Consider the following 17,989-nt stretch of genomic DNA (forward strand, 5'->3'; position numbering starts at 1 on the left):
ACCATTTTTTGGGCTGTCCTGTGACACTGCTTGCAGCTCCATTGAATATGTATTTCAATGGAGCTGCAATCTGGGGAGCAGCATAGCAAAGTAAAAAAAAATGTCCATAAGATCATAACCTGTAGATTCACCACTGGGTAATGACTTCAATTGGTTTAACACCTCCTCTGACACCATTTGTTGACTAAAAGATATGGTTTTTTTTTGCTCATAATATGATCATCAATCCATTGGACAATGGCTTGTTTGGATGAATGGGTGTTTACACTATTGCTCAGTAAATACATTTAAATTTGTAAAAAAAATCAGCAAAATCATTGGAAATATCAGCTGGTTTTGTTGTTGTTCTCCCATCAACCTCCACACTAGATGGGCATGATGAGATGGATGTACCAAATAAGCACTTAACTGTATTCTATACATTTTTACAATCAGTTAAACCATTTTTGTAAAATAATTACGATTTAATTTAACTGCATAATTACGTAGTGTTTATATAATTATGTTAAATTTCTAGCTTAGATTTGGCTGCTAAGACTGCCATATTCCATTGAGAAAATGCTTGTCGTAGAAAATTACAAAATTAGACATAGTAACAACTAGTAATTATACCCTTCCACGTCGAAAAGCTAGTTGGTAGGATAGCAAGAATTGCAGGTAAGCTAGCTACGTCTCCACAGCTAGCAGTGTGATGCTAGTTACAACAGGATACTAACAAAGAAAAGCGGTGAAGCTAATTCTTACCCAAAGCAAAACATTTTCCTTTCAATAAAGTCACCCAACACAAAAGACGAGAGTTGATAACCCTGCGCTCAGTGGCGTAGCCTTGACGGCACAGTTAAACAGGAAAACAGATCTAGTCATATTGAGTTTGAGGAAGAGAGGTGAGAATGATCAGAGGGAAGGCGAGGGTCTCTTTAATTAGAGGGGAAGGGCTTTATGTAGCCACCACTTTAGCCTGCAACATACATGGTAAATATAGAACTGAAAAATCACATTTTTATTGAAATTATGACAATAGTTGTTCAACCTTTTACAAATGCCTTCCCTAAACTGAATTACTTTGCTTGAGTGAAGTTGTACAGAGTGACAATACCTTATTTTAAGCATTTGCTCCAATTCTTCCTGTGGTGCGTCTGACATGTCACTGTCATAACCTGTCAGTAACACTATAACGCTATTCCTCACTTTGTCTTTCACTCCATTTCCAGCCCTATGAATCTTGTTTTAAATTACATTTTTCACAGTTAAAAAATGTCAATTTATGCCATTTCATTGAAAAGGCTTTTGAATATATGACACACTACAATTATAAGGATTCTCTCTCCGAGACTAGTGGGTTATACAAAGGGACCTCCTCTTGTGGGAAAATGTGTTAGCCTTGAACAGCTGCAAAATGAACTTTAATGAATTGGGAACAATTCCAAGATACACATGAAGCTGCAAGGCGGGATTAGAGGTGATATAGTTACAGATAGCATTAATGTGTTCTAATTTTGTTCCAAGTCATTTTAATCCTGGCGAGGATGGGAGAAGGCTTATCTTTTGGATCTTTCATAAGCCTACATTTAGCCAGTTTGTAGTTAAGATTTCTGCGATGAATCAATGGGTGTAACTCATTCATTGAAATGACTATTGAACAGCAGTAATATTATGGATTGTGCCTTTAATCAATAAATTGCCACCCGTTCATAATATGCAATCAAGTCCACTGTAGTATTTTTCACTACATGACAGGAAAATATTTACATAAGACTAAGAAAATTATATGTAAAATGTGTCCACAGTTTTCCAAGCAGAAAGTTTCATAGTAATACATAAACAAATGATATGTTAATATACTTGTATTTATATATTTAGCATTTGTGGTACAAATGTTTCATTTTTTTAATGAATACAGAATGAAGTGGGTGCGATATTTGTGGAGAACAGCTCTTGATCAGGTTGGATATTCCTTTCTCCCACCACAACGTTAACATTGATCCTGCTGGAGAGTCACCTGCAAGGAGAAAGAGTGTCAGTCAGTGTCAACACATGTCCTACTGACACCATCGGACCATCTATGCAATAAGTGGATAAGTAGATGGGTATTTCAGGACCAATGAACCTCGAGAGAGAGACCGAGTGATCGAGAGAGAGAGAGCAAGACAGTTGGCGTGGTGAGAGAAATAGCTTGGTAACATTAAGTTGTTTGTAAGCAGTGATGATTTTGATGGGGGTCGCATTGAGTTCCAACTACCTTACCAGTTATTCACAACAAATTACAACCCTCTTATCTCACTGCAAATTTCACCCTATTTGTATTGGTATCATTACCTGAACTAAAATATTAACACAACATGTAAAGTGTTGATCCCATGTTTCCTGAGCTGAAATAAAATAACCCAGAAATCTTCCAATATGCACAAAAAGCTTATTTCTCTCAAATGTAGTGCACAAAGTTGTTTATATCCCTGTTAGTGAGCATTTCTCCTTTGCCAAGATAATCCATCCACCTGACAGGTGTGGCATATCAAGAAGCTGATTAAATAGCATGATCATTACACAGGTGCACATTGTGCTGTGGACAATAAAAGGCCACTCAATGTGCAGTTTTGTCACACAACACAATGCCACAGATGTCTCAAGTTTTGAGGGAGCACGCAATTGCTGACTGCAGGAATGTCCACCAGAGCTGTTGCCAGATAATTTAATGTTAATTTCTCTACCATAAGCAGCCTCCAACGTTGTTTTAGAGAATTTGGCAGTACGTCCAACTGGCCTCACAACCACAGACTATCTGTAACCGCTCCAGCCCAGGACCTCCACATCCGGCTTCTTCACCTGCGTAATCGTCCGAGACCAGCCACTCGGACAGCTGATGAAAATGTGGGTTTTAACAACTGAATAATTTCTGCACAAACTGTCAGAAATGGTCTCAGAGAAGCTCATCTGTGTGCTAGTCGTCCTCACCAGGGTGTTGACCTGACTACAGTTCGGCGTCGTAACCGACTTCAGTGGGAAAATACTCACCTTCGATGGCCACTGGCACCTTGGAGAAGTGTACTCTTCACAGATGAATCCCGGTTTCAACTGTACCGGGCAGACGGCGTGTATGGCATTGTGTGGGCGAGCGCTTTGCTGATGTCAACGTTGTGAACAGAGTGCCCCATTGTGGCAGTGGGGTTATGGTATGGGCAGACATAAGCTACAGACAACAAACACAATATATTTTATCGATTGCAATTTGAAGCCAATTGTCATGCCATTCATCCGCTGCCATCTCGTGTTTGTTTCAGCATAATAATGCACGGCCCTATGTCTCAACTCCTGGAAGTTGCAAATATCCCAGTTCTTCCATGACCTGCGTACTCACCAGACATGTCACCCATTGAGAATGTTTTGGATGTTCTGGATCGCCGTGTATGCAGGCATGTTCCAGTTCCCGCAAATATCCAGAAACTTTACACAGCCAGAGGAGGGTCAGCCTGATCAACTCCTGCAGCAAAGCACCCCCACAACATGATGCTGCCACCCCCGTGCTTCACGGTTGGGATGGTGTTCTTCGGCTTGCAAGCTTCCCCCTTTTTACTCCAAACATAACGATGGTCATTATGGCCAAACAGTTCTTTTTTTGTTTCATCAGACCTGAGGACATTTTTCCAAAAAGTACGATCATTGTCCCCATGTGCAGTTGCAAACCGTAATCTGGCATTTTTATGGTGATTTTGCAGCAGTGGCTTCTTGCTTGCTGAGTGGCCTTTCAGGTTATGTCGACATGGGACTTGTTTTACTGTGGATATAGATACTTTTGTACCTGATTCCTCCAGCATCTTCACAAGGTCCTTTGCTGTTGTTCTGGGATTGATTTGCACTTTTCGCACCAAAGTACGTTCATCTCTAGGAGACAGAACGCGTCTCATTCCTGAGCGGTGTGACGGCTGCGTGGTCCCATGGTGTTTATACTTGCGTACTATTGTTTGTACAGATGAACGTGGTACCTTCTAGCGTTTGGAAATTGCTCCCAAGGATGAACCAGACTTGTAGAGCACTACAATTTTTTTCTGAGGTCTTGGCTGATTTCTTTTGATTTTCCCATGATGTCAAGCAAAGAGGCACTGTACACCAACAATTGACTCAAATGATGTCAATGTTTCTGGAATTTTCCAAGCTGTTTAAAGGCACAGTCAACTTAGTGTATGTAAACTTCTGACCCACTGGAATTGTGATATAGTGAATTATAAGTGAAATAATCTGTCTAAACAATTGTTGGAAAAATTACTTGTGTCATGCACAAAGTATATGCCCTAACCGACTTGCCAAAACTATAGTTTAACAAGAAATTTGTGGAGTGGTTGAAAAACAAGTTTTAATGACTCCAACCTAAGTGTATGTATATTTCCGACTTCAACTGTGTGTGTGTGTGTGTGTGTGTGTGTGTGTGTGTGTGTGTGTGTGTGTGTGTGTGTATAACTCGGTAAAAAAGGAAACGTCCCTTTTTCAGGACCCTGTCTTTCAAAGGTAATTCGTAAAAATCCAAATAACTTCACAGGTCTTCATTGTAAAGGGTTTAAACACTTTCCCATGCATGTTCAATGACCCATAAACAATTAATGAACATGCACCTATGGAACAGTCGTTAAGACACTAACAGCTTACAGACAGTAGGCAATTAAAGTCACAGTTATGAAAACTTAGGACAATATAGAGGCCTTTCTACTGACTCTGAAAAACACCAAAAGAAAGATGCCCAGGGTCCCTGCTCATATGCGTGAAAGTGCCTTAGGTATGCTGCAAGGAGGCATGAGGACTGCAGTTGTGGCCAGGGCAACACTATTGCAATGTTTGTACTGTGAGACGCCTAAGTCAGCGCTACAGGGAGACAGGACGGACAGCTGATCATCCTCACATTGGTAGACCACGTAACAACACCTGCACAGGATCGGTACATCCGAACATCACACCTGCGGGACAGGTACAGGATGGCAACAACAACTGACCGAGTTAAACCAGGAACGCACAATCCCTCCATCAGTGCTCAGACTGTCCGCAATAGGCTGAGAGAGGTTGGACTGAGGGCTTGTAGGCCTGTTGTAAGGCAGGTCCTCACCAGACATCACCGGCAACAACGTCACCTATGGGCACAAACCCACCATTGCTGGAGCAGACAGAACTGGCAAAAAGTGCTCTTCACTGACGAGTCGCGGTTTTGCCTCACCAGGGGTGATAGTTGGATTCGCGTTTATCGTCGAAGGAATGAGCGTTACACCGAGGCCTGTACTCTGGTGGAGGATCGATTTAGAGGTGGAGGCTCCGTCATGGTCTGGGGCGGTGTGTCACAGCATCATCGGACTGAGCTTGTTGTCATTGCAGGCAATCTCAACACTGTGCGTTACAGGGAAGACATCCTCCTCCCTCATGTGGTACCCTTCCTGCAGGCTCATCCTGACATGACCCTCCAGCATGACAATGCCACCAGCCATACTGCTCGTTCTGTGTGTGATTTCCTGCAAGACAGGAATGTCAGTGTTCTGCCATGGCCAGTGAAGAGCCCGGATCTAAATCTCATTGAGCACGTCTGGGACCGGTTGGATCGGAGGGTGAGAGCTAGGGTCATTCCCCCACAGAAATGTCTGGGAACTTGCAGGTGTCTTGGTGGAAGAGTGGGGTAACATCTCACAGCAAGAACTGGCAAATCTGGTGAGGTCCATGAGAAGGAGATGCACTGCAGTACTTAATGCAGCTGGTGGCCACACCAGATACTGACTTACTTTTTGATTTTGACCCCCCCTTTGTTCAGGGACACATTATTCAATTTCTGTTAGTCACATGACTGTGGAACTTGTATAGTTTATGTCTCAGTTGATGTATCTTTTTATGTTCATACAAATATTTTTACGTTAGGTTTGCTGAAAATAAACACAGTTGACAGTGAGAGGATTTTTATTTCTTTGCTGAGTGTGTATGTGTTGGTGTGTATACAGTACCAGTCAAACGTTTTGACACACGTAATAATTCAAGGGTTTTTCTCTATTTGTTAAAAAAAATGTGTGTAATAATAGTGAACACATCAAAACTATGAAATGGCACATATGTAGTAAGCAAACAAAGTGTTAATGCATTTCAATTAACAGGTGTGCCTTGTTAAAAGTTCATTTTTGGAATTTCTTCCATTCTTAATGCATTTGAGCCAATCAGTTGTGTTGTGACAAGGTAGGGGTGGTATACAGAAGATAGCCCTATTTGGTAAAAGACCAAGTACATATTATGGCAAGAACAGCTCAAATAAGCAAAGAAACGGCAGTCCATCATTACTTTAAGGTCAGTCAATCCGGCAAATTTCAAGAACGTTGAACGTTTCTTCAAGTGCAGTCGCAAAAACCATCAAGCGCTATGATGAATCTGGCTCTCATGAGGACTGCCACAGGAAAGGAATACCTAGAGTTACCTTTGCTGCAGAGGATAAGTTAATTAGAGTTACCAGCCTCAGAAATGCTGCCCAAATAAATGCATCACAGAGTTCAAGTAACAGACACATCTCAACATCAACTGTTCAGAGGGGAGACTGCGTGAATCAGGCCTTCATGGTCGAATTGCTGCAAAGAATCCACTATTAAAGAACACCAATATGAATAAGAGACTTGCTTGGGCCAAGAAACACAAGCAATGGACATTAGACCTGTGGAAATCTGTCCTTTGGTCTGATGTGTCCAAATTTGACATTTTTGGTTCCAACCGTCATGTCTTTGTGAGACGCAGAGTAGGTGAACGGATTATCTCTTCCGTGAAGCATGGAGAAGGAGGTCTGATGGTGTGGGGGTGCTTTGGTGGAGACACTGTCTGTGATTTGTCTGTGATTTATTTAGAATTCAAAGCACTCTTAACTGGCATGGCTACCACAGCATTCTGCAGTGATACGCTATCCCATCTGGTTTGGTCTTAGTGGGACTATCATTTGTTTTTCCACACCTCCAGGCAGTGTAATGGCTATTTGACCAAGAAGGAGAATGATTGAGTGCTGCATCAGATGACCTGCTACTTTGAAGAATCTCAAATCTAAAATAAATTGATTTAACACTTTTTTGATTACTACATGATTCCATGTGTTATTTCATAGTTGTGATGTCTTCACTATTATTCTACAATGTAGAAAATTGTAAGAAATGAATGAGTAGGTGTGTCTAAACTTTTGACTGGTATTGTATGTAGATACACCATCCATTCACAAAAATACTTTGCTTCAAGCCAGGGCCATGAGTCACATGGCCCTGGTTTGCTATATAAAGCATGCAGATGTGCATATTTTGGGGGGGTTGGGGAGGAAACATTTTTTGGGGGGAAACAGCAATTCTGCACATTTTTACCAAGTGGTAAAGAGAAAAATGTGCAGTTATATAGCTAATGTCATGCTATTCCACATATTTTGCCATGAGGCTGAGAGAAAATGTTGCTGTTATAATGCTAATTTCTTGCAATTCTACATATTTTCAGTTTTATAGCTAATCTCATGCTATTCTACGAATTTTGCTATTTTGCAGTTTTAAAGCTAATTTCCTGTAATTCTAAACATTCTGCCATGCGGGATGCGTCCTACGCCGCTACCTTTCTTTACTCTAATGGGTCATGGACTTTATCACTTTTTTATTCTGGTCAGATAGTTTTATCTATTTTCTCTTCTTGTCAACCATATCTTTCAACTGACAGCCTCATGGTGATCCATGCTGTAGACTATTTGGTCTGTTGGCACACTGTCATCCTGTGTGCATCAGTGCTCCAAGCCATTAGTCTTATCGAGTCGGGGGGGGTAATGTTCAGCTATTTATAACTGTTTTAAGTGGGAGGAATTCACAGGGTTATGAAGGTTGTCATCTAATGATAGCACTGTTTCCACAAAGGCTGTGTAATGACTTTTGGAAGAGTGTTTCAGTTTTATTTGTAGCATCATATGAGTACAACTGAGTTTTGATTCGGGGTACGCTCTGTAATCACTCCTGTAGGCTTATGTTTGTTGAAAGTCCTTTTTTGAATAATGATCAAGATTTATGTGCTAATAAAAACATTTCTGTCACTGGTTAATGATTGTATGTTTGTGCGTCTGTCATACTTACCCTTTTGAGTGATCTAATGCTGCTACCACGAATGGCCGCCATCAGATCATCCCGGGTAGAGCTCAGAGGTGCTAGTGGCCGGGGTGGGTTGTCTTTCTTCTTTTGCGAAGAAGGCTTCAAGGCATTCTTCAGCTCCTTGAGAATGTCAGAGCTGCACTTCTTGTTGGCCCCATTTTTGCCCCTCTTGGATTTGGGTTTCTTTTGGCCTGATTGACCCTTTGTACTCCCTTCATGTTGTTTGATCATCTCTGCAATCTTCCTGGTTGGTGTATTCCTCTCAGACTGAAGGCCAGGGAGTGGAGGAGGGGGAGGCGGAGGAGGGATGTTATTTGGAGTCTGGTCATTCCTCACATGTTTTGGAGAGAACCAGGGTGGTTGGTTTGAAGGAGGCGATCCAGAAACTAGGCCTGTTGTCCCGGCATCGGCCCTGGGCTGGACTGTTGCTTCTGGATGGCCTTTCTCCCTCTGTTGTTGCAGCCGTCTCTGCCTCTGTCGGTCCTGGTTGCGGGTCAGAATACTGGTGGCAGTCATCCTGGGGCCTGGCAGATCAAACTGGTAGCCCAGCTTGAGGAGGGTGTTGTTGTCCCTTAGGAGGCGAACCATCTCCATCTCAACCTGCCCCCCGCAGATGTGCCTCTGGTTGTGGAAGCGCAGCTCCACCAGAGTACTGTTTTGTTGGAGCGATGCCAACAGCGCCAAGATTCCCTGGCCGGACACAAAGTTGGACTCAATGTTGAGGTTGGTGATGGAGCAGTTTTCTCTGAGCATCTTGGAGATGGCAAGGGCAACCCGGTCATTGGCTCGGGTGTTAGAAAGGCTAAAAACACGTACGTGTGTATTGGTGCTCAGTGCTTCGGAGATACGCAGCAAGGTCTCCTGAGAGATGTCTTCGATGTTGTTGAAGTTGAGCTCGCTCATTGTGGGATCATCGCGAAGGATTCGTTCAAGTGCCTCGTCAATCACGATAGGGTTCCCACAAGGTCTCTCTGGAGTCACATTTAGGTTTTGGTCAGTCATTGTTGTTCTCCAGTCTCCCCTTTCAGAACAATTCCCTAGGTTTCTTGACAGGTGGTCAACAGCGTTCTGCCCATGTCTACCAGAAGTTGGTAAAGGCTCCTGTTTGCATTTGTCCTTCTTTTCCTCTTCATTTTCAGCCTCAGTTGAACCATTCTCATCCTCACCTGCCTCGTCTTCGCTCCCTTCCCTTCCATTTTGGCGTTCCTCTTCCTCATCACTGTCCTCAGACTCTGTGCTGTTACTGTCACTCTCTGTCACACATTCCTCTTCGCTCTTATCAGTCTGTCCTTCCTCCATTCTGTCCTGTATTTTACAACAGGGTGGAAAATTAGGTTGAGACATTACATTCTCCACTTACTGTCTCTTAATGAGGAATACCTCCAGAACTATCTGAGCACACAGAATCATTATTGCTGGTATTTCGGAGACAATGTCTTTTTTTGATTGTTTTCCACTAACTCATATCAAAATAACACAGTAGGCAATGAACACAGTCTTTATATTGTTTGAACTCTTATACAACGATAAATGTTTGGCACACTTCATTTGCATATATACTTCAACCTTTCCCTTAACCTCTTGCATTTCTTATAATCTTCAATCATTCTTATTTAAAATATTGAATCTCAAATTATTGTGATTTCTATCATTGGCAAAAGTAAAAACATCTCCATCTGTCTTTTATCTTTTATTTTCAGATAGGCTGGTGGCAAAAGGTAATGTTATCTGTAAAATTATACTGTAATGCAGAATATAAGTAATCGACCATTTCAATCAGCGAGACACTGAATTCCAAAGATGTCCCTGCTATTTCACAATAAAAAATGAAATAAATAAACCTTTTCAAGTCGCACCTAAAATATTTAAGTTTGATTTAAATAAATTGTATTTTTCATCACCGAAATAGGAAAAATGTTAAGGAGTCGGACATATCAACTTAACTTCAGATTGTTTTGTTCTGCCAATATTTTTTGGGATGCCTGAAATTGATCTTGTTGCATCTGGAAGCCCTCTGAAGTTAAGTCATCTATAGAATAATATATATATTTGTTTTCTCTGGTTTAAGCCTTGAAATACCATCCCCTTACATGTTCAGGGGATGATTCAGATCTGTCATCCTCTAGCAGTTTGCGTGTCTCGTCCTCCCAGTATTTCAGTAGTGCCTCTCTGGAGAAGGTGCCTGTGGGGGACTTGGCGGTCTGGTCTTTCTGCCTCAGCCCGATAGGTATATTGTCATCCGGGTCCATATCCGCCAGCTCCCTCTCCAGCTCCTGAAGCTCCTCAGACGACAAGCCAGCCAACACCTCATCTTCATCCACTGATTCATACTTCTTCAGCTCCTTTCGGTACCCAAAGGTACTCATGATGGACTTGTCAGAAACGCTTGGATCTTAGTGAGGATCTTTTTCAACTGAATCTTCCGCACACTCTCTTAAAGCTACTGGGTAATGGTAAAGGCATGTGGCCAGAGATGCTGTGGATGTAGGGAGTCTGAGAGAAAGACTGATGGCGAAAGAGAGACTCTGTTTGTCTAATCTTCCCAGCTGCCATAAGACCCTTAAAGGGAGGGAAATGTGTAAAGTGTCTGCCAATGATGTTCTTTTTTTAGGGTGTGGGGATCAACAAGATAGGTTTACAGGAGCAATGTGAGGCCACTTAGTGGCTCTGAAGAGACCTATCACTATAGCTCGTACCCAAGGAGAAAAAATAGACCAACAAAGCCTGAGGGAGACATGAAAAATTAACATGAATGGTGTTACATAATGTGTCAGGACATGCAGTACTGGTTGTTGGGTAAAAGCACTTGTTTCCCAGAGGAGGAAGAAGATGATGAACAAAAACAAAAGAAAAGTGGGTATCTGTTTAGAGGGCGTAGACAAACTGCAATAATGGAAGAACAACAAAAGAAAGTGATAAGATTATATAAAAAATGGACATGGAATATAGAAGGACAAATTGTCAATCCATTGCAATATAGTGGCGCTCTAAGCAGCTGGTGGGTCGTTCTTAAATTGCGGTTGCATTTGCATCCCTTGCTTTTGCAACCATGAAAAACACTTGATTAATTTTTAATCATAATGCAAGTCCTTTACACCACAAAACTTTATTGTTCATACATTGTTTAACGTACTTAGGGCAAGCAAATTGGCTTGTCCAAGTAGCGACATGTTTTGGGAATTTAGAGTTATCTATCTATTCTTTTGAATGCCACTAGAAAGTAAACAAACGTGTTTAATATTTTATATAGCGCAATAAAAACAAATATGAGTCTAAGCATGCCTGGCAGGATTGGTCCAACAAAGCTAAAGACCCCAGATGGGAGAGCATAATATACAAGGATTTTCTCAAAGCTGCTAAAGCACGTTGACGACATTGTACTTAGCCAGTGGGAATTCGCTGGATTACCCCCACCCAGGTAGTGGCGGTGCTGGCACCACTGGCTTCGGTAACCCATGGGCGGGGGGATTACACACTCGGACAATCAGAGAGGGGGCAAATTATTGTGGCCCTGGCAGCACAGAATAATCAAATGGTCTGACTGCACAGAGGTACCTGAGAAGAAGGGTCACAACGGGGGACCAGTGTGTGTGTCTGTTGGGGGGAAGGGGGGTATCCGTGTTCCATCAGCTAGGACTAGACATTGTTTAATCAAATCTTACCATTCCTCCTCAATTTGGCATGCCTTCTCAAATAGCTACAATGGTATACACATTTCACACATCAAGTCAACTCTCGAGTTGGGCTCGGGGATGGAACAATTGTTGAACACGTGTGTGTGTGTGTGTGTGTGTGTGTGTGTGTGTGTGTGTGTGTGTGTGTGTGTGTGTGTGTGTGTGTGTGTGTGTGTGTGTGTGTGTGTGTGTGTGTGTGTGTGTGTGTGTGTGTGTGTGTGTGTGTGTGTGTGTGTGTGTGTGTGTGTGTGTGTGTGCGTGCGTGCGTGTGGGGGTTATAGGTCGGTCTATGGGTGGAAGGGGAGAGAGGTGTAGAGGTGGGTGGGTGGGGTGAGTTGTGTGCATGTATACAGCCCACATTCGTTACTATGGGGTAATGATGTTAGGGACCATATAGGATGGAATCACAAGCTGTAATATAAAATGAATAATAATTGCTTGCCAAAAATGTATTTTTTTTCTGGTTGATGATTGAATATCTATTAACAGTAGCTGTATCATGATATCTGCACTGTTAAGCATACTGTAACTGTTAAAGGTAACAATCATTCATAGGAAGTGCCTACACTAATATGCATATTATTTGTCAATTGTGGTAATAAATGAAGATATGCATGATTTTTGTATTATTGAAAAAAAAGATGTATATATATATATATATATATATATACAGTACAACCGAGGCGAAAGCGCTAGAAATGCTGTTGGCTTCTAATCTGGTTTTGTTCTGTAGGTGGCACTTTGTGTTCTTTTCAAGGGATGGGTCCCAGTCTCTTAAAGGCCCTAGGATCCATGTGTACAGGGGTGGTCTGCCAGTCACCTAGACGACAACCCAACTTGGGATGGGGGGGAGGTTTTAGCGGGTGAAAAATTGGAGGACAATTAGAGATGTACTCAGTCATAGATACAGTATGCTTAACAGTGCAGATATCATGGTACCGCTATATGGACATTCAGTCATCATGGTACTTTTTAATGAAGTTTACAAACATATTATTGTAAGTATAATTGAAACGTGTATCTCATTATGGTAAGAAGTGAAATAAGTATGGCTAGTTAGAATTGTAATGGCTTAGCAGATGATAAGAAAAGACGATTGGTCTTTACCTGGCTAATAGAGAAGGAATATAATATCTATTGTTTACAGGAAACTTATTCTACATCTTTAGATTAAGTTGTGTGTAAAAGGGACTGGGGGAGGGGGATGATATACTTCTCTCATGGTCAAAGAAACTCAAAAGGGGTGACGATATTAATAAAAAAAGAATGTCGATCTAAATGTTCAAACAGCTCGGCAAGGAAGGTGGATCTTTTTAAATATGCTAATGGCCGTTAACAGATTTGGCTCATTAATCTATACCGTCCAAATAATGATTATGCACACTTCTTTTGAAAATATATATAATAATTTCTCGCTTACAGGCAATACACAACTCTAATATTAAGTACCTCAATGTTCTGTAAAGGAAATCACACTACAAACTATCACCCTCATGAACTTAAATCACAAATATTATGGACATATTGGAATTAGTGGATATATGGAGGCTCAAATATCCTGACCTAGTGAGATATACAGTACATGGAGGAGGCTCAAATATCCTGACCTAGTGAGATATACAGTACATGGAGGAGGCTCAAATACCCTGACCTAGTGAGATATACAGTACATGGAGGAGGCTGAATCAAGCTAGTCGTCTTGACTACTTTCTTATGTAATTCTCGCTGCCACCAAAAGTTCTAAAAGTGTTCAAAGGGGACAGAATGTGGTCAGACCATCAAATAATTGGCATACACATTACTCTTACAGAATTTCCACATGGCCGAGGATATTGGAAATATAATCATACATATTACTTACAGAATTTCCACACGGCTGAGGACATTGGAAATGTAATCAAAGCCTACTGGATTACAACTTATTTTTAACCAAGACACAATAATTTATAACTGACTTTTTCCTCCTTAATAGATCCCCTTATTGTTTTGGAAACTTTCAAATGTGCCTTCAGAGGCCATGCAATTCAGCACTCATCTTTAAAACAAAAACAGTTTTGGTCAAGAGTTCATATTAACAAAGGAAATAGAAGAACTAACAGTTCAGATGGATAGCAATAAAAACTGGACCACAGAGGCACAGAATATGTTCGAGGAAAAACAAAAATAACTGGAGGAACTTATTTAAGAAAGATCAAGTGTAATATATTATGAAAAATAAAGCCAACTGGATGAAATATGGGGGAAAACGCACCAAAATCTTTTTTAATCTTCAACATAGTCATTAATGATTCACCAAACAATATATTTTAAGAGGAAGCAAAATAAACTCCATGACCAAAAGTATGTGGACACCTGCTCATCGAACATCTCATTCCAAAATCATGGGCATTAATATGGAGTTAGTCCCTTTTTTGCTGCTATAATACCAAACACTCTTCTGGGAAGGTGTTCCACTAGATGTTGGAACATTGCTGCGGGGACTTGCTTCCATTCAGCCATGAGAGCATTAGTGAGGACGGACACTGATGTTGGGCAATTAGGCCTGGCTCTCAGTCGGTGTTCTAATTCATCCCAAAGGTGTTTGATGGAGTTGAGGTCAGGGCTCTGTGCAGGCCAGTCAAGTTCTTCCACACCGATCTCGACAAACCATTTCTGTATGGACCTCGCTTTGTGCACAGGGGCATTGTCTTGCTGAAACAGGAAAGGGCCTTCCCTAAACTGTTGCCACAAAGTTGGAAGCACACAATTGTCTAGAATGTCATTGTACGCTGTCATGCTAAGATTTTCCTGCACTGGAACTAAGGGGCCTGAACCATGAAAAACAGCTCAAGACCATTATTCCTCCTCCCCCAAACTTTACAATTGGCACTATGCATTCGGGTAGATAGCATTCTCCTGGCATTCGCCAAACCCAGATTTGTCTGTCGGACTGCCAGATGGTGAAGCAAGATTCATCACTCCAGAGAACGCGAGTCCAATAGCAGCGAGCTTTACACTACTCCAGTCCGCGATTTGCATTGCGCATGGTGATCTTAGGCTTGTGAGTGGCTGCTTGGCCATGGAAACCCATTTCATGAAGCTCCCGACGAACAGTTCTTGTGCTGACGTTGCTTCCAGAGGCAGTTTGGAACTCGGTAGTGAGTGTTGCAACCGAGGACAGACGATTTTTACGCACTACGCGCTTCAGCACTCGGCGGTCCCATTCTGTGAGCTTGTGTGGCCTACCACTTCAGCCGCTGTTGCTCCTAGATGTTTCCACTTCATAATACCAGTACTTACAGTTGACCGTGGCAGCTCTAGCGGGGCAGAAATTTGATGAACTGACTTGTTGGAAAGGTGGCATTCTATGACGGTGACTTCAAAAGCCATAGTCAATTGATCGATAATATAATAATAGCTGAGTGGTGGTATTGAAAAATATACTTTAACTAATGTAAAATGCACCATGTCCGTAAAATATATATAGTATGTATAAACTGGAAATAGAAGTCTTGTTGTCAATTAGTTTACTCTGATTGGGGGAGGGATGGTAGGGTTAGGGGAAAATAATAAAGAAGGAAAATATATACTGATCAAAAATATAAATGCAACATGCAAAAAAAATTACGATTTTACTGAGATACAGTTCATATAAGAAAATCCGTCGACTGAAATAAATTCATTAGGCACTAATCTACGGATTTCACATGACTGGGCAGTGGGGGAGCCAGCCCCAGCCAATCTGAATTTGTTTTTCCACACAAATGGGCTTTATTACAGACAGAAATACTCCTCAATTTCATCAGCTGTCCAGGTGGATGGTCTCAGACAATCCCGCAGGTGAAGAACTCGGATGTGGAGGTCCCGGGCTGGCGTGGTTACACGTGGTCTGCGGTTTTGAGGCTGGTTGGACATACTGCCAAATTCTCTAAAATGACCTAGAGAAATTAACATTAAATTCACTGGCAATGATTCTGGTGAGCATTCCTACAGTCAGCAGGCCAATTGCATTCTCCCTCAAACGTGAGACATCTGTGGCATTGTGTGACAAAACTGCACATTTTAGAGATAAACTTGGATAATTATCATGCTGTTTAATCAGCTTCTTGATACATTTGAATCAAATGTAAAAGGACATTAAGCAGTAAATATTGTAATATGATATAATACCCTACAGACAGTGATCTAATATCTATGGCAGTTACTACCCAAACAAGACCAGGCAATGTCCAATTTTGAGTAGATTGACCATGAACAGTTCAAGGTCCCATATTCCCCCAGGACATTTCCATGGGTTCCGCAAACTAGTGAGCATAGGTGTATAGCATAAATGCTAATGTTGCCCTCTAGTGGAAGATTACAACATATTGGGAGGACAGTGAAACATTTAAGAAACTCAGGAAGACAATTGACTGAAGTATGCTACCTCCTCAATGGCTCCTGTTTTGTATTTTGTATTTTCAATCCATATAAAATCATTTCTGGTGTTAACATGGTATCATTTTTTCACATGGAAGTCAGAGGTCTGCCATTATCAGGTTAGAGTGCATGTTTGTTGTTTGCACTCCAGGCAATATATGGTTATAATTAGAGTTGACCTGCTTTCACTATCTGTCACTTAAGGAATGCAGGTCATTCCACTTCACTCCTGAAGTGTTGTGATGTTCCATGCAGCAATCAACTGGTGTCAGTAATCAGCATTAACCTCAATGTTTTGATAATCCAAATATTTAATTAGATAGCCAACATCTAGACAGGTGTCAGTTTCGGTACTAACAATATAATATAAGTTGTTTTAAAAACAACAGCAACATGGAATGAGTCTTATTGCCATGAATTCAATTCACTGTAAAAGCAAAGACGAACAGTAAATGAAAATAAATAAATTATTGAAAAACGACGTTGCAAAATGAAAGTATACTTTTAAGACGAGTTTATGAATACAGATGATTGTTCTCATTGTTAAGTGGTCTAGTCTCTTTATAAATAAAATAAACATACATATTCTTATTCTGGATCCAAGTAAATGCCATCATTTACTATAAGAACCATCATCCCTCCTTCCTTATGTGAACTATTTCATTGTGCCTCACCCTAACTATTAAACACAACAGACTTTCACTTGTCCATACATATAATTTTGCCATACAAATCATTTTCTTTGTAGAATAGGTATTCCTTCAGTCTATTCCTTCAGTTCTAGCTAGCTAGCTGCAAACGAGTGGCTACTGTTAGCTAATGCCTCTGTCCCAAAGCAAGCACCAGCTAGCCGTGAGCTAGGCCCATATACCAGCTAATTCTAGGGCTAAAATACCTCCTTTGCCAATTGGCCTGGACCCTTTATTGTCAACACGGAGCCCCGTCGATCCATCACGACTGGACTGCCGACGTGATTGCTCGATGTGGTCTCAGCAGGCTATTTTGTTACGATGTCGCCGAAGAACCAGCTACTAGCCCCAACATGCTAACTTTTCAGAACGCTGTGTCCCCTGCTCGCCTAGCGTAGTAGTGACTAGAAAACGGCAACCTGACTCACCTATTGCTGTTCTTTTGACCGTATGATCACTCTGCTACACAGCTATGCCCCCTGGACTGTTTCAAGAACACGGTACCTCATTTTGTTTACCTGTCGGCCCCAGCCTCGAACTCGGGTCCTGTATGTACCTAACTGACCCACTCTGCCCATTCATCGCCATGTTTCCATTGCTGTCTTAGCTCTCCTGATCAACACCTGTGATTGCTTTATGCCTCTCTCTAATGTCAATATGCCTTGTCTACTGCTGTCTTGGCTAGTTTTTACTGTTTTATTTCACTGTAGAGCCTTCAGTCCCGCTCAAAATTCCTTAGATAGCTCTTCCGTCCCACCCCATACACATGCAGAGACCTCACCTGGCTTAACTTGTCCCTCCAGAGACGAAACCTCTCTCATCGTCACTCAATGCCTAGGTTTACCTCCACTGTACTCACATCCTACCATATCCTTGTCTGTACATTATGCCTTGAATCTATTCTACCATGCCCAGAAATCTGCTCCTTTTATTCTCTGTCCCCAACGCACTAGACGACCAGTTCTTATAGCCTTTAGCCGTACCCGGTTCCTACCCTGTTCCCACCCTGTTCCCTGTTCCTACTCCTCCTCTGTTCCTCCTAGAAGTTAACCCTGGCCCTGTAGCCCCTAGTTCCACTCCTATTCCCCAGGCGCTATCATTTGTTGACTTCTGTAACCGCAAAAGC

The 17,989-nt window shown here is 41.7% G+C and overlaps 1 protein-coding gene across 1 annotated transcript; it reads right to left on the reverse strand.

Annotated features, from left to right (window-relative positions):
• Nucleotides 1-1,646: 1,646 nt before the first annotated feature.
• Nucleotides 1,647-10,621, reverse strand: LOC106561026 (leiomodin-2). The gene is made up of 3 exons (XM_014124581.3): nt 10,193-10,621; nt 8,088-9,407; nt 1,647-1,999 (listed from the first exon to the last, which is right to left on the reverse strand). Exons 1-3 carry the CDS (start codon nt 10,466-10,468, stop codon nt 1,973-1,975), a joined length of 1,623 nt encoding a protein of 540 aa, XP_013980056.1. The 5' UTR covers nt 10,469-10,621; the 3' UTR covers nt 1,647-1,972.
• Nucleotides 10,622-17,989: the final 7,368 nt, after the last annotated feature.

Source organism: Salmo salar, chromosome 10, assembly GCF_965601325.2.
Source record: "Salmo salar chromosome 10, fSalSal1, whole genome shotgun sequence".
NCBI classification, from domain to species: Eukaryota; Metazoa; Chordata; class Actinopteri; order Salmoniformes; family Salmonidae; genus Salmo; species Salmo salar.

What these genes read in the sequence shown, in the direction of transcription:
- LOC106561026 (XM_014124581.3), bottom strand. Translation starts at nt 10,468, where the DNA reads ATGAGTACCTTTGGGTACCGAAAGGAGCTGAAGAAGTATGAATCAGTG. An exon ending in CTGAATCATCCCCTGAACAT is followed by an intron (nt 9,408 to 10,192) that starts GTAAGGGGATGG and finishes TGTAAAATACAG; the next exon opens with GACAGAATGGAGGAAGGACA. An exon ending in GCATTAGATCACTCAAAAGG is followed by an intron (nt 2,000 to 8,087) that starts GTAAGTATGACA and finishes TTCTCCTTGCAG; the next exon opens with GTGACTCTCCAGCAGGATCA.